Source organism: Gossypium hirsutum, chromosome D10 (genome assembly GCF_007990345.1).
Source record: "Gossypium hirsutum isolate 1008001.06 chromosome D10, Gossypium_hirsutum_v2.1, whole genome shotgun sequence".
In the NCBI taxonomy this organism is placed as follows: Eukaryota; Viridiplantae; Streptophyta; class Magnoliopsida; order Malvales; family Malvaceae; genus Gossypium; species Gossypium hirsutum.
In genome coordinates this window covers 55489657-55506748 of record NC_053446.1, presented here as the reverse complement: position 1 = coordinate 55506748, position 17092 = coordinate 55489657, and the positions used below count along the sequence as shown (strand labels likewise).

Here is a 17092-nt window from a genome sequence, read left to right as displayed (position 1 = left end):
TCGAATCATAATAGGGTTAATATTTGATATATTCACGGTATATTTTTTTTACAAATAATTTTAAAAAATTGACATGTGTCTCTATTTTTTAGTATTTTACTATACTCTTGTAGAACATCGGTTAATCCCTCATCCTGTTTGTAGAGTCTAAAAACTTCACTGTAATGTTGATTTAATTTTATTAAACTTAGTTCAACTTTGTTATGGTTCAATTTTTATTGAATTTTGTTCCATTGGTATATTATTTTGAATAAAAGTTAAATATAATAATTTAAATAGTTTATTTTGTTGTTTATATTATTGTATTTAATTTGATTTAATTTTTTATTCAAAATTGCACCCAATTGTTACAATCCCTACGGTTTAGTTGAATTGGTCCCATTTGTGGAAACCTTTTTTCTTTAAATCGACTTTTATTTTAAAAACGAAAATGGAGTCGCCGCCAATCCTTTTTATTAGGTGTAATCGGGTCACCTTAAAATCTAATCATCTTTTAAGATGATTAGATTTTACTAAAACAATAATTTTTAGCCTACGAAATCCAAGAATGTGGGTTCAGGAGTCGGTTACGTATGAGGAAGGATTAGCACCCTCATAACGCCCAAAATTGGTACCTAGTTGGTTACTTGATGTTTTGATGTCGAAAATTGAAAATTTGAATAAAATTAAAATATGATCCCTCTTTGCATGATTTTTTTGATTAAAATATTGCTTAACTAAATTAATTTTCACGTAAAGGCCCTATTTCAAGTTAATCAAAGAAGAAAAGATCATGCTCCGTAAGTTAGGACATTATGCTTTAAATCCTCGAAAACAAGAATAATCACAATTTGATCATTACTTAAATCTCATTTTTTTTATTTTTAAAATGGATATTCAATTATTTCGGTTTTAGAAAAAGACCATACTCCGTAAGTTAGGAGCACGACTCCTCTAATTCCAAAAAATAATGAACATTGCATTGGTTTTCAAATATTTCCTATTCATTAGGTAAAACGAATGCAACCTTTTAACGATATGCTTTTTAAATTATCTAGGCCTAGTAATAAAATGGATGAATATGTTTTAACACGATACACGGCATGAACATTAGCACAATAAAGTAACATAGTAACGGGTAAAAAAAATGAAATGATGATATTAAAATGATAGGTAAATAAATAAATGAAAAAATAAATAAATAAATAAGATAAAAGATAAAATAAAAATGTTATGCTAGTGAGTAATGATAATGCAACTATAATAGTAATAAGAATATTGATTTATAACAATAATAGCACTAATCATATCATAATTATTATCATAATAATAATATGAATAAATAAAATAATGATAACAATAATAACAAGAGTAAAATAAAAATAAAATGTATAAATAAAAGGAAATGTAAATGACATAAATTTTAAGTGTTAAAATAAATGGCATAGTAAATAAAGAGGCAAAATTAACCAAATGAGGGATTAAATTGAAATTTAAGCGGAAATTAAATTATAAATCACAAAATAAATAAAGAAAGGGGAAATAAAGGACTAAATTGAAAGTCTAATGAAATCTACTGTCTAAATTTTTTTAAAAAATGATATAAAGGACTAAATTAAAATGCTATGCAAAAGTTCAGGGACTCCGAGGACAATTAATCCAAAAACAGTACACGCACTATTCCCCGAGGGATCAGCGGTCTAAGGACCAAACTGAAGGCGAACCCAAATTGAATGGCATAATTTCTAAAAAGAAAAAAATAGTGAAATTAAGACCTGATTAAAATAACTTAAAAGGCAAAAGGACCAGGGTCATAAATAGACCCTTTCCACGAAAACACGTGAATCCTAGGGGATCGAATCAGGTTGGCGGGTCAAGCCTAAAATGACGCCGTTTTGGGACCTCTGAAACCTAGCCAAAATGACGTCGTTTGGTAATGCCTATATAAGTAAAAAAAATTTAAAAATTTCATTCCAGATTCGATTTTTTTTTAAAAAAATTGAGCCCATTTTTTCTCTCAAAAACTTTCCATGTCCGGCCACAGAGCCATTGGCGCCCCGCCATGGCCACCGATCATCAACAACGGCGAATGTCGCCTCCGGTGACCGTAGTTATGAAAATTGTACCTTTTTTAGCCTCTTTGATTCCCAAAACCTAGATCTAAAGGTGGCGCCTTCTATTTTTTTTAAAAAAAAACCCAAAAAAGAAACAACTTTCAACCGCTCTTTTGAACGCGTACCCCTCACGCCCTCTCCTCCGACGGAGCCCAGGCAAATCCATAGGAAATCAAGGGCCTTTCACGTCGAAAAGAGGTCGTCTTTACTCGAGGATGACAACCTTCCCCACCCACAACGAAAGCATAGCGAGATCGGTAAGAACTTCCAAAATTCTATTTTTATTGTATTTCTTTTTTTATTTATTTTTGAGAAAATAAATATTGAGTAAATGGACTACCTTTTGAATCTGTTTGTTTTTTTTCTTGTATTCTGTTTTGATTGCTCTTCGTGTGTAAAAAATACATGCGGTTATCATGGCTTTTATAGCCAAATATATTACATAACATTTAATTTTGTATTCTTTTTTTGTTGTTTCTGCCATTTTTACTATTTTTACTCTCTGTCCTCTTTCGTTCTTTCTTTGGATGTATCTATGGCAAGGTCAACGACGTTGGGGAGCCGTGCCTTGCCATTTCGGTGAAAGGGCAAACGAGGTGTCAAACCTTGGGCAACGAGTTCGCTGACGAGGCGGAAGCTACGGCACGGATAACCTTAGGGGACTAGGTTTCTGTCATTTTTTTTTGTTTTGGGCCTTTTAGGGTTTGTGTTGATTTGGGCTTCTAATTTGGGTTAAGATAAATTGGGCTTTATTTATTTTGTTTTTATTTTGTCTTTGTTTAGGTTTATTTATTTGTATTGGGCCGGACAAAATTGGGCTACTACACCATTTTCCCTTTCAAAGAAAAAGTAATATGAAAAATAAAAAACCATGGATCTATGGGTGAAGTCACACTAAAGATTAGTATCAATAAAGCTTATGAAAGAATTGAAAGGACCTTTCTAAGGTTTATTATAGAACACATTGATTCACAAGCAAGGGGACCCGGTTTCACCATACCTGTTTATTTTGTGCACCGAGGACTTAAGTTATTTATTGGAAAAGGGATAGAGGAGTGGTGATTTACATGGTCTTGCTATTTACCAAGGGAGTTGGATGATTTCTCATTGAATGTTTATTGAAGATAGCTTTTTCTTTTCTCGAGCTAGCAAATCAGAAGTTGTTAAAGTAAAAGATGTGCTGCGACAATATGAGACGACTTTTGGACAAGCTATTAACTTCCTGACATAAGGTATTATGTTCAATTCAAACACCAAGCGAGATGCTTGACACACTATTTGTAATGTTGTTGGTGTTACTTCACCTCTCAACCATGACAAATACTTAAGTTTGCCAATGAGAAAATAGGTGTTTGTGTTATTAAAGAATGATTGAGTAAACGTATTCTTAGTTGGAAGAATAAATTTCTCTCCAATGGCTAGGAAGGAAGTGATGCTCAAAACGGTTGCTCAAGCTTTTCCAGTTTATAATATGAGTGTTTTTCTACTTCCCCCAATTCTTATGATGACTTACAGAAGATGATGAACTCTTTTTGGTGGGATTCTAATGGAGATTGAAAGAGAATTCATTGGGCTTCTTAGGATAAGCTTTGTGTTTCGAAGAAGTATGGCAATATGGGATTCCATCATTTGTACCAATTTGACTTGGCTTTGCTTAGTAAGCAAGGTTGGAGTGAGTCTCTTATTATAGGGTTTTGTTCCATGTAAAAGTAAGCTTCTATCCCATTGTGTAATTATTGACCCGATTTGTTATAGATATTGTGAAAATTGAATGTCGATAATGACAATGAATCACAAAGAAAGAGAGAAAAGAACACACAAAATTTTACGTAGAAACCCTCTAGGGAAAAAACCATGGGTAAAGGAGAAGGAAATTCACTATGTCGAATTCGAATGATACAAGAGGAGAGTCGATTACGTCTATTTATAGGTTTAAAAACCTTATTCTAATCAAAGTCAAATAAAAGTAATACAGTAAGATTAAAACACGTTATTGTAATCAACATTAAATAGAAGGAGTAACCTTCTATTCAAATTTTACTTGTGTAGCCTGTACCATAGATCCCCCTAACTTGCCACTTGTATTTTGTTTTAACAGCAATTTGGGTCACACAACTTCTAATAGATGCTGACAAGCCAAAGAGGATTTAGACCTTTTTTTCCCATTGTTTGTTTGTGATTACAGTTTGGCAGGAGATGGGTATTGTGCCAGCTTTGAGTTTGGTGGGGGAATTTATCTCTTGTGTGTTACTTAAGCAACAAGTTGAAAAAATGAGGCAAATTTTGGGCATGCTACGAGGCATTTGGTTTTGCAGAAATGTGACTGTATGGTAGAAAGTCTTGACTGCAGATCAGCTTATTCATGATGTGGATGAGTTCTTGCAAGGATGGGTAGGAGAGTGATACATGCTTCTCAATTGGTATCTGGAAGAGTGGGTGAGGTGACAATGGCTATTGAAGACGGTCTTTGAGGGGTAAGCAAAAAATGTAATTTTGATGGTACACTCTTTGTCGATAGAGTGTGTATAGGGCAGGCCTCGATTGAGCGTATTGAGATTGGAGAGTTTGTGCGGTGTAATAAGGTCAATCCTTCTCGTGAGGCTCTTTCATAGTTTCGTTCTATTCGTATAAATGACATTATTCTTAAAATTGATAAACGACTATGGTAAACTTTTTCTTCTAGTATGTTGGATTCTTTTTACTCTAGGAAATTATTATTGAATTGTCAACACATTATTTCTAGGTTTTAATCTTTATTTGTCTATTGGATACGTAGGGATACTAACAAAGCAACTCATGCTTTGGCTAAAGTGACTTTATTGAAAGCAAACTACTTTGATTGTATTTGTTGGGTATTGTTAATGTTAATAAATTGGTTCAACTAGGCAATAACGAGGAGACTAAAGAAAAGGTGTATTAAGTAAGCCTGCTGGCTTGGATCAGTTTAAATGAATTTGATTTTACCTAAAATAATAATAATAATGACATGATGAAATTTGAAAAATAAAATAATTAAATTTTCTTAAAACTTCAAATATATAACAAGTAGAACATATTTTAACTTATTTATAATCATGTTTTTAAAAATAAAAATACATATGAAATTAATTTTAAATAATTTATTTATTTTGACTTGGTCTTCTCAAAATAAAATTGAAGCATAAGATTTAGTAATAAATAAGGCAGATAAAAAGGTCAATAGCCAGCTGACACTGACATTGCCAAGGAAGATACTCTTCTCCACATAACTCCAAATTACAACCTTCCATCCCCAACATTTTCATCTTTTAATGTCCTCTATTTCTAACACTGGAATTAAGATTCAACTTCTTAGTCTTTTTTCTCACTCTTTTTGTCTTCCAATCTTCAGGTTAAGTTCCTTCTCTTTTCTTCACCCTTAATTAGTTACACTTTTTTGTGTGTATATAAATCTAAATTTGTTTGTAAATTTCCATGTATAAGATCTTTGAAGCATGTAAAAGTTCCTGTTATTTCTGAATTTGCAGCCCCTGTTCCTGTTTGACCTCTGTTTAGAACTCTGGGAAAATCCTCTGTTTCCCTTTTTTTTTCTTCCCTTTGTTCTTTTTTCATTCATTGAATTATTTTTTGTGCTAATTTGTTAAATTTTTAGTGATATAAGATATTTGAAGTTTGTAAAGTTTCTTTTTGATTCTGAGTCTACAAAACCCTGCTCTTGTTTGACCTCTTTTTAGACCCTGGAAAATCCTCGGTTTTCTTTCTCGGAAAATCCTATGTTTTTTCCTGGAAAACCTTTTCTTTTTCTCTGGAAATTCATTGACATCTTTGTTTTTTTTTTTAAACCCGGTCCTTGAAAATGAAAAAAACTGATTCCAGAGCCTTCCCTGAACTTATATCCGAGCTAGTAGCCTCAGTAGAAGAGGTGTCCTCAATTGCTAAAGACTCAGAGAAGGGATTATTCATTGAATTCTCATGTCTTCTCAATAAACTTGGTATAATTTTGAGTGATATAAAGGATAACAAAGATGTTATGGACACGAGAACGATCCGAAAAGCGATTGAATCGATCGAGAAAGAGCTTCAGCGTGTGAAGACTTTGATCAAAAGCCCTGATTCAAAGCAACCGAATACATGGATTGAAAATGTGACACAAGATCTTGGGAGATCCTTAGGCCTCGTGTTGTTTGCTAGCATTGATCTTCATCTGGAAATGAAAGAAAAGATCAGTGCATTGCATAAGGAATTCATGAATGTCAGGTTCAATGGAAGCTTAACTCCGAGTTCTAGTCCAAGTCTGGGACCGAGTCCGAGCCCGAGTCGGCCTCCTAGTCCAAGCCATGGATATGAGTTTGTCACTGCCAATGCATCAGAGACAGAAATTGAGGAAGAAAGAACTGAAATCATAGAGGAAAGATCAAATCTTACTATCGACGATGTCATCTTGCAACTCAAGTATGGCAATGATGAAGAGTTCAATTTCGCGCTTTTGTGGTTTAACGAGTCGATTAGGCAAGGATTGATTACGAATGAATGGATAAATGAAGGAGGCATTGTTCTCATTCTAGTGAATAGGTTGAGTTCATGTAAGCCGAACAACCGGTTGATCATTCTTCGGATATTGCAAAAACTTGCTTCCGAAAATTCCGAAAACAAGGTGAACTAATTTTTTTATTTGCCTTGATATTTTCAGTTGAATATTTACTTGTTAGTCTGTCTTACACTGTATGCTAGTTAACAGGAGAAGATGGCAGATGCAGCATCGTTATTGGCATTGGTGAAATCGTTGACACGAGATACGGAAGAGAGGAGGGAAGCTGTAGGGCTGTTGCTTGATCTATCAGACCTTCAAGCAGTTTGGAGACGGCTTGGTCGAATTCAGGGATGCATTGTTATGTTAGTTACACTGCTTAATGGCGACGATCCAATTGCTTCAAGCAATGCAGGGAAGTTGTTAAATGCGTTGTCGAGCAATACGCAGAATGCGCTTCATATGGCCGAAGCCGGTTCTTTCAAACCGTTAGTGCACTACTTGAAGGAAGGTAACACAAAAATGCCCTTTATTTGCTGCATTTGATTGTTGATATTAGAATGTATAGTAAATTCTAATGTCTTGCCAGGCTCCGACATGAGTAAGATCCTCATGGCAACTGCGTTATCGAGAATGGAGCTAACAGATCAAAGTAGAGCTTCCCTTGGAGAAGATGGAGCGGTCGAGCCTCTCGTAAAGATGTTCAATGCCAGAAAGCTTGAAGCGAAGTTATCTGCACTGAATGCATTGCAAAATTTGTCGAATTTGTCGGAAAATGTACAACGGTTGATCAATTCCGGTATAGTGGTATCTCTGCTTCAGCTCCTTTTCTCTGTAACATCCGTGCTCATGACTCTCCGGGAGCCAGCTTCAGCAATTCTTGCACGAATTGCAAAGTCAGAATCAATTCTTGTTAATCAAGATGTAGCACAGCAAATGCTCTCCCTTTTAAACCTCTCAAGTCCTATAATTCAATGTCACCTTCTGCAAGCACTGAATAGCATTGCAGGCCATCCTAATGCATCGAAAGTTAGAAGTAAAATGAAGGAAAACGGTGTGATTCATCTTCTTCTACCATTTCTAACAGAAAGCAACATGAAAATCAGGACCGGCGCATTGGATTTGCTTTACACTCTCTCGCAACATTTACCGGAAGAATTGACCGAACAGCTCGGAGAAAGCCATTTGAACACCATTGTTAACATTATCTCATCATCACCATTGGAGACTGATAAGGCTGCTGCAGTTGGCATACTGAGCAACATACCAATCAGCAATAAGAAAGCGACTGAAGTTCTTAAGAAATCAAATCTGCTACCAATTTTGATATCCATGATGAATTCAAGCCCTTCAATGATATCGAATTCGTTAGCAGAAGGTGTTGCGGGTGTACTTATTCGATTCACGGTTCCTTCAGATAAAAAACTACAGCTTCTCGCAGCACAAAACGAGGCGATCCCATTGCTCGTCAAGCTGCTATCTTGCGGATCATTAGTAGCAAAATGCCGAGCCGCGGCCGCACTCGCGCAGCTATCACAGAACTCGGTATCACTTCGGAAATCGAAAAAGAAAAGTTGGTTCTACGTCCCTCCATCTGCAGCAGCGTTCTGCAACGTCCACGACGGGTACTGCATTGTTAACAACACGTTTTGTTTGGTGAAAGCGGGTGCAATCCCACCATTGATACAAATCCTGGAAGGCAAGGAAAGGGAAGCTGATGAAGCGGTTCTGAATGCAATGGCAATGCTATTGCAAGACGAAATCTGGGAAAACGGAAGCGATTACATTGCTAAAAACGCAGGCGTGGAAGCGATTATCAAAATCATGGAAACCGCAAGTGTGAAGGCTCAGGAAAAAGCGCTTTGGATATTGGAAAGGGTATTCGGAGTAGAGGAACTTAGAGTGAAGTATGGGGAATCAGCGCAAGTGGTGCTAATTGATTTAGCTCAAAAGGGTGATCCCAGGCTAAAATCAACGACTGCAAAATTGTTGGCCCAGCTTGAACTCTTACAATTTCAGTCTAGTTACTTTTGAGACTACCATTCCTCAATGTATCGTTACAGTTTTGTAAATGGACCAACCAACAAATTTTTGTGAGGTTTTGTTTAGTTTATTTATGAGTCTGTAATGGATAGCAAAGCTGAATCCTTTTAAGCTGCATGTGATTTAAATTTTTATTTTATTTTTCAAATATTATAGTTCTGATATTATAATAGTAACAAATGATTAAAGTATGACCTAAGTTTGAATCCTCCGGCGAGCTCAATAACTTGGAATTCATTTAGCCCCTGATTTGTTTCTTCTTTTAGCGAGTTATGCCTATCGGGAAGTACTTTCAATTCTTTTTTGTTGGCATTTTTTTTTGTTTCTTTGGAATAAATATTGCTTTGATAATTGTTGAAAACTTTGACTTTGTTTCATGATTCGATTTAGTATTTTTGCACCCTTAGGCATTGTTTGTATTATAAGGTTTTTTAGAGAGTAATTGTAACAAATTGAGTTCAATTTTGGGATTGAAATTATCATGGTTGCAATTATCTTTCATTGCGAAGATAGATTGCGTTTAAGCTAATAATTTTTTTTGAGTGAATTATTAAATAAAATCATTCTTTGAGCGAAGTTCCACAAAGATAAAGATCAATGAATCCAAACTATATTGACAAACATCCTGTGTTCTCCTTGCTTTACTCTATTTGCAAAATATCATTGTCCCAACTTTCTATCTCAACTCTTGTTTAAACAACTTGTAAAAATAGAATGTTGGTAATGACAATATATCGCAAAGAAAAAATAAATAAAAATAAAGAATACAGATTTTTACGTGGAAACCCTTTCGGGAAAAAAACCATGGGCAAAGGAGAAGAAAATTTACTATGTCAAATTTGAATAATTACAAAAGAGTTTCGACTACATCTATTTATAAGTGGAAAAAACCTAATTCTAATCAAAGTCGAATATATTATGCTAATAAATGCTAAATATATTATACTCATAAATACTAAATCTTCTAGAAAGAAGATATATTTTGTTTAACTTGACTTGCAAACAATCTCTTACAATTTGGGTCACACAACTTTAACAATCTCCACCTTGATACGAATTCTCAACGAACAAGTTTTTCACCTCTTTCATAAAACCCCTTAAGGGTTTAACTTCAACAATGAATACCAACCAAGTCTAAGCAATGCTCAAACTTGGTTATAGGAAGTGACTTAGTCATCATATTTGCAGGATTTTCATGAGTACTAATTTTGCTCACAACAATATCACCACGAGAAATAATATCACGAACAACATGATACTGAACATCAATGTGTTTTGTTCTCTCATGAAACATTTGATCTTTTGTAAGGAAGATGGCACTCTGACTGTCACAAAATCCTGTACTAATTTGAAGGTCTTCATTGAGTTCACTAAAGAGTCCCTTCAACCAAATAGCTTCTTTACAAGTCTCAGTAATCACCATGTACTCAGCTTCAATGGTAGACAAAGTGACTGTATTTTGCAAAGTGACTTTCCAACTGATTGCACAACCTTCGATTGTAAAGACATAACCTGTGAGAGATCTTCTTCTATCAAGGTCTCCAGCAAAATCAGCATCAACATATCCAATGACTCCATCTCTAGTTCTTCCAAGCTGTAAGAAAATATCAGTAATACCTCGTAAGTATCTTAAAATCCACTAAATTGCTTTCCAATGTTCTTTACTGGGATTCGCTATGTATCTACTAACTACACTAATTGCATATGATAAATCTGGACATGAACAAAACATAACATACATGAGAGATCCCGCTACACTAGAGTATGGAACATGTGACATGTACTCAATCTCATCATCTGACTGTGGAGACAAATCAGATGAAAGTCTGAAATGGGCTGCTAAAGGAATACTAATAGGCTTAGCACTCTGCATATTGAACCTGTAAAGAACTTTTTCAATGTACCCCTTTCTGACTTAGGTACAATTTACTTGCTTTTCTATCTTTGAGAATCTCCATACCAAGTATCTTCTTTCGCTGGTCACAAATCTTTCATCTCAAATTCTTCACTTAGTTGGGTTTTGACCTTTCTTATCTCTCCTTTATCTTTTACTACTATTAACATGTCATCAACATAAAAGAGTATATACACAAAAGAACTATCATAGTTTTTCTTAAAGTAAACACAACTGTCAAAACTACTTCTTTTGAAATCATGAGAAGTCATAAAGGAATCAAACATCTTGTACCACTGTCTTGGTGACTGTTTCAAACTGTAAAGGAACTTTTTCAGCAAGCAAACATAGTCCTCTTTTTTCTGAGACTGTAAAACCCTCTGGTTGTTGCATGTAAATATCATCATCAAGTTCTCTATGTAAAAATACAGTTTTTACATCTAACTGCTCAAGCTCCAAATCATGTATGGCCACAATACCAAGCAAAGCTCAAATCGAACTATGCTCTACAACTGGGGAGAACACATCTGTGAAGTTCACTCCTTGAATTTGACTGTAACCCATTGCAACAAGCCTTACTTTATATCTGGGTTCTTCAACTCCTAGAGTCTCTTCTTTCTTTTTAAACACCCATTTACAACGAACAGTCTTTTTACCTTTAGGAAGTTTCACAATATCACATGTTCTGTTTTTGTGGAGTGGTTCCATCTCTTCTTACATAGCAAACATCCACTTTTCTGAGTCTTCACAGCTAACCGCCTTAGAATAATTAGATGGCTATTGGTTTGTATCTATATCTTTAGACACATTTAATGCATAAGCAACTATATCAGCCTCGGCATACTTCTTTAGAGGTTTAATTTCTCTTTTAATTTTGTTTTTAACGATAGAGTATTGTGGTAAAGAAGCAACTCTATTCAGAATTTTTGTACTGCCTTGAGGAGTCGACTCTATTATAGATTCTGGATTAATCTGATGCTCCACCTACTTTTGATTTTCTTTATTGGAAGAGTCTTTAAGGGGTAAGTTAGGTAGCATAGCAGTTTCATTAAGAACATCTCTGCTAATCACAACTTTTCTATTTTCAAGACACCATAACTTATACCATTTTACACCAGCTTTAAAACCAAGAAAAACACATTTAATGGATCTTGGTTCCAATTTTCCATTATCAACATGAGTATACGCAGGACACCCAAAGATCTTTAAATCAGAATAGTCAATAGAATTACCGGACCATACCTCTTGTGGAGTCTTTTTCTCAATAGCAACGGATGAAGATCGATTGATCAAAAAACATGCAGTAGAGGCTGCTTCGGCCCAAAACGACTTTGATAAGTTGGCATTTGGCAACATACATCAAACCTTCTCCATGATCATTCTGTTCATTCGCTTTGCAACGCCGTTTTGCTGTGGAGTATGACGAACTGTCAAGTGTCTCACGATCCCTTCTAACTTACACAGTTTATTAAACTCATCAGAACAAAACTCTAAGTCATTATCTATGTGGATAAATTTTATTTATTTTCCCGTCTATTTTTCAATCATAGTTTTTCAAGACTTAAATGCAAAAAACACATCGCTTTTCTGCTTCATGAAGAACGCCCAAACTTTTTTGGAAAAATCATCAATAAAAGTTAGCATATAATTAGCTCCACCTCTTGAAGGCACTCTGGATGGCCCCCACAGATCAGAATGAATATACTCCAACGTTCCCTTCGTGTTATGGATTCCTCTAGTGAATTGAACTCTCTTTTACTTCCCAAAAACACAGTGCTCACAGAACTTTAGTTTGCAAATTCTTTGCCCATCAAGAAGTCCTCTTTTGCTCAATTCTACCATGCCATTCTCACTCATATGCCCTAGGCGCATATGCCAAAGTTTAGTAATATCATCATCTGACAAGGAAGAGGAAGCGACAGTTGCATCACCAGTAACAGTAGAACCCTGTAAAACATATAACTTGGTAGTCTTTCTCTGCCATTTCATCACAACGAGAGAACCTTTAGAAATCTTTAAAACCCCATTTTTAGTTGTGTATCTGTACCCTTTTGAATCAAGAGTACTCAACGAAATTAAATTTCTCTTCAATTCTAGAACATGCCGCACGTCATTACGTGTTCTAACAACTTCGTCAAACAGTTTAACTTTAATCTTTCCAACACCTACAATTTTACACAAAGTATTATTTCCCATTAACATAACACATTCAGGCACTATTTTGTAAGTTGTAAACCAATCCCGATTTGGACTCATGTAGAAGGTGTAACCCTAATCAAGGATCCACTTCTCGCTCACTTTAGAATTATTGACAAAAGTGACTAGAAGTTCACCATCGCAGTAGTCTTCTACAACATCAGCTTCACTAGAATTTTCTGGTTGTTTTCCCTTTTGATTTGCAACCTCCCTTTTGATCTTGTTCTGTAGCTTATAGCACTCAAATTTAATGTGTCATTTCTTCTTGCAGAAGTTACAAGTTTTACCTCTGTTTGAAGACTTTGATCTACCCTTAGATTTACCGCGAGGATTCTGTTCCTGTGTCATTTCATGATCATCATCAGCATTCCGTTCTTATCTCCCACGAATAGTGAGACTCTCTCTCTTAGAGTCGAGTTTAACCATAAGGTGCTTTATCTTATCATATGAGGTCAAAGAATCATAAACCTCATCAATTGTGAGAGACTCGTAGCTATATAAAATTGTGTCTCTAAAGGTTGAATAAGACGGGAGCAATGAACAAATAGAATCAACCCTAGATCTTCCTTATCATACTGAACCTCCATGGCTTCCAAGTTTGAGAGAATTTCTTTAAATAGTGTTAACTATTCGTACACAGACGCACCTTCCTCCAAACGATGAACACAAAGATGTTGCTTCATATGCAACTTGCTGGTTAGAGTTTTCGACATACATATTTGTTCCAACCTCTTCCATAATGCAGCAGCGGTCTTCTCCTTCATCACATCTTGTAAAATTTCGTTAGACAAATGCAGATGTAATTGTGTTAATGCCTTTCGATCCTTATGTTTCTTCCCTTCATCTGTTAATGTCGAAAGCATCTTATCTATCCCTAGCAGGGCATCCTCCAGATCCATCTGCACAAGAGCTGCTTGCATCTTAATTTGTCACAACACGAATCTGGTGTTACAATCCAACAGCGAAATTTCATACTTCAAAGACGCCTTTACCGTGATCGAGATGAACAACCCGGAAGCTCTGATACCAATTTATGAAAAAGAATGTCGGTAATGACATTATATTGCAAAGAAAAGAGAAATAAAAATAAAGAACACACATATTTTTATGTGGAAACCCTTTTGGGAAAAAAACCACGAGCACAGAAGAAAATTCACTATGTCAAATTTGAATGATTACAAGAAGAGTTTTGACTACATCTATTTATAGGTTGAAAAAACCTAATTCTAATCAAAGTCGAATATATTATGCTAATAAATGCTATATATATTATACTCATAAATACTAAATCTTCTAGAAAGAAGATATATTTTGTTTAACTTGACTTGCAAGCAATCTCTTAGAATTTGGGTCACACAACTCTAACACAATTAATAGACCAATAACTTGGAACAAGTGCAAGCCATGGTAATTTCAATATCAAACAATTGACTTTGCAAGATGTGTTTGATTGGGCTTGTAGATTTGAGATGCCATGCTTTGAGCATAAAGGCACTGTTTTGAGAATGTAGGACATTTTTTTGCGGAAGACTCCTTCAAAATGAATATGGATGTGAGATTTACCCTAGGCTCTAAAAATTACCAATTGGACACTATGGTTCGAGACGGTTGCAAGAACGTAGTTTCTATAACTAGCCTTAATATGCCAGAGTACGTAGGCTAAACCTTTATACATGAAGGCTGAAGCAATGGTCTTCGTGTTTAGATGGTGTCATCAAATGGGTATTTTGGCTCTTGAAGTGAAAACTTACTATTTATCTCTTATCATTTTACTTACAGGCAATGTACGTGTTGATTCCATTTGTTATTCATTGGTTAAATTTGATGTGTCTAATGTTTCTGATTATTTTTAGAGTTCATCAGTTGTTTATTGGCTTGATGAATGAGAATTTTGTACACTCATTTCCTCCCTCCGCTATTCAAGCTTGGGCTTCTAACCGGAATCAATTATAAAAATAAATTTTTTTATTGAGACACTTTCTTTTAAAAAAAAATGGAATTTTATTATAAAAATTCTTTATTTAACTAATGTAAATATTTCTCGCAATACAAAGCACAAAAATACAAAATTGTAGCTTAAATGTTCATTACAGAACTAGATTACTATTTCTTTTGTAATAAAGTATAAAAAAGAAGTAATCGTTATAAACACACACACATTAATATTAATAATTTAGATGTAATTCCACATTGCCATTTGACTGCTCCTTATTCTACAGATCGAAGCAGGCATCCCAAAGCCAGCAGCAACACAAAGCAAAGAGACTGCAAATAAATTCAAAGACAAAATATATTAATTAGATGGAATTACATATTTGTTTATCTAAGAGATAGAGAGAAAAGAATTGAAGACTTACCATCCTTCAAGGAAGCTTCTGTTCCTGCCGTTTCCTTTGTTTCTTGTCACCGGCTGACAACATGCTGGAATCAGGGGACAAACATGTTTAATAGAAATAAACCCGACAAATTTTGTATCATATTCATATACATTTTAAAACGTTAATAAGTCAGATTAATATTAGAATGAACGAAGATACACTGGAAACCCCAAGAATAATAATAATAAAAGTGACATTGAAGATGACCTGCTGATTTGTTGTCGTCGATAGTTGGTTGTTGCGTTTTGTGGTTTGCCATTGGAGAAATCAACAAAACTGTGTAAGAACGTAGGATGTTTATAGTTATTATCGTCTTAACGATGGATGGACAGGAAAGTGTTGTGTTTGTATTGTTTTATAGTTGGTGATTGTCTAGAGTTTTGTAGAATCGGATTCTACTTTTACACGTCCTTTCTGCAATGTCGGTAAATATTCTCTCCTATCCAAAGATTTTTTATTTTTAATTTTTTTTAATAATAACACAACACTTAGTTATTATTTAAATAAAAATAGTAGAAGGTTTGGGCAAAATACAAATAAAAGCTCTTTTTTTTAAAAAAATTATTGAAATGGGCCGGTAAATAATTAATTACCGGAATGACCTTATTTTCCCGAAAACATGTCCACGTCAGCGCGTTGTCAGGTGACGAAGCAGGAAAACGCTTCCTCAAGGAAGCGTTTTGCCCGTGTCTCCTGCGGCTAGGGTTTTGGGTTATTGGTTTAGGGTTTAGGGTTAGGGTTTTGGAATTTTTAGGTTTAGGGTTTTAAAGAAAAAATTAAAGAAATAAGGGATTGGGGTTTAGGATTTCTCAATTAAATTAATTATAAAATTTTCAAAATTGGATTAGGTTTTGTGTTTATGGTTTTTAAAGAAAAAATCAATTAAATTAGGGTTTAGGGTTACTTAAGTAATTTAATTAAAATTTTTAAAAAATTAGATTAGGGTTTAGTGTTAAGAGTTTTTAAGAAAAAATCAAATAAATTAGGGTTTAGGGTTACTTGAGTAAATTAATTATAAATTTTTAAAAAATTAGATTAGGGTTTAGTGTTTAGGGTTTTAAAGGAAAAACTCAAATAAATTAGGGTTTGGGGTTTATGGTTACTTAATTAAATTATTTGTTAATTTAAAAAAGCTCCCACGTGGACGCTCTTTTGTTACAGTAGCTTCTGAAAAAAATAATTTTGAAAAGACGTTTCTGAGCAAATAGTGTAAAAACGCTTTAAGCAGGATGCATTTTCAGTAAAAGTACTGAAAGAAGCTTTCATGTGGACGCGCTTTTGCTACAGTAGCTCCTGAAAAAATAATTTCAAGTAGATATTTCTAAGCAAATAGTGTCAAAAATGCTTTAAGCAAGATGCTTTGTCAGCAAAAGTACTGAAAGAAGCTCCCCCATTGACGCACTTTTGCTATAGTAGCTCTTGAAAAATAATTTCGAGTAGACATTTCTGAGCAAATAGTGTCAAAAACATTTTAAGTAGGATGCTTTGCCAACAAAAATACTAAAAGAAGCTCCCACGTGGACGCACTTTTGCTACAGTAACTCCTGAAAAATAATTTCGAGTAGACGTTTCTGAGTAAATAGTGTCAAAAACGCTTTAAGCAGGATGCTTTGACAGCAAAAGTACTGAAAGAAGCTCCTACATGGACACGCTTTTGCTACAGTAGCTCCTGTTTGGCCTGAGGCTATAAATGAGGCAAAATTTTTTCTCAGATTGCATAAGTTACAGCAAAAAAAATTTAGGAAGGCTAATAAGGATAGAAACTGAAGATGAGTGAACGTATTAGTATTGTTATTTACTATGATGATGAGGTTCACCACACCAAGAACGGTGTTGTTTTTTATCGGAGAATACAGTACGACTGATTTTTAACCAGAACATAGATTTGACAGAACTTCGTAAAAGAATTAGGCATAAAATATTCGAAACGACGCCAATAAAAGTTCTATCTATTACATATCAGTTTTGTTCTTCTGTTGAT

The 17092-nt window shown here is 34.6% G+C and overlaps 1 protein-coding gene and 1 long non-coding RNA gene across 2 annotated transcripts; one reads left to right on the top strand and one right to left on the bottom strand.

The window, feature by feature from the left end:
• The first annotated feature begins 5311 nt into the window (after positions 1–5311).
• LOC107916311 (U-box domain-containing protein 44) lies at positions 5312–8754 on the top strand. Its single transcript, XM_016845505.2, has 3 exons — positions 5312–6726; positions 6811–7111; positions 7190–8754. Exons 1-3 carry the CDS (start codon positions 5929–5931, stop codon positions 8632–8634), a joined length of 2544 nt encoding a protein of 847 aa, XP_016700994.2. The 5' UTR covers positions 5312–5928; the 3' UTR covers positions 8635–8754.
• A 5960-nt stretch (positions 8755–14714) lies between these two features.
• Positions 14715–15466, bottom strand: LOC107916014 (uncharacterized). Its single transcript, XR_001689354.2, has 3 exons — positions 15319–15466; positions 15091–15154; positions 14715–14998 (listed from the first exon to the last, which is right to left on the bottom strand). It is a non-coding gene; the product is annotated as an uncharacterized lncRNA (long non-coding RNA).
• Between the last annotated feature and the right edge of the window lie 1626 nt (positions 15467–17092).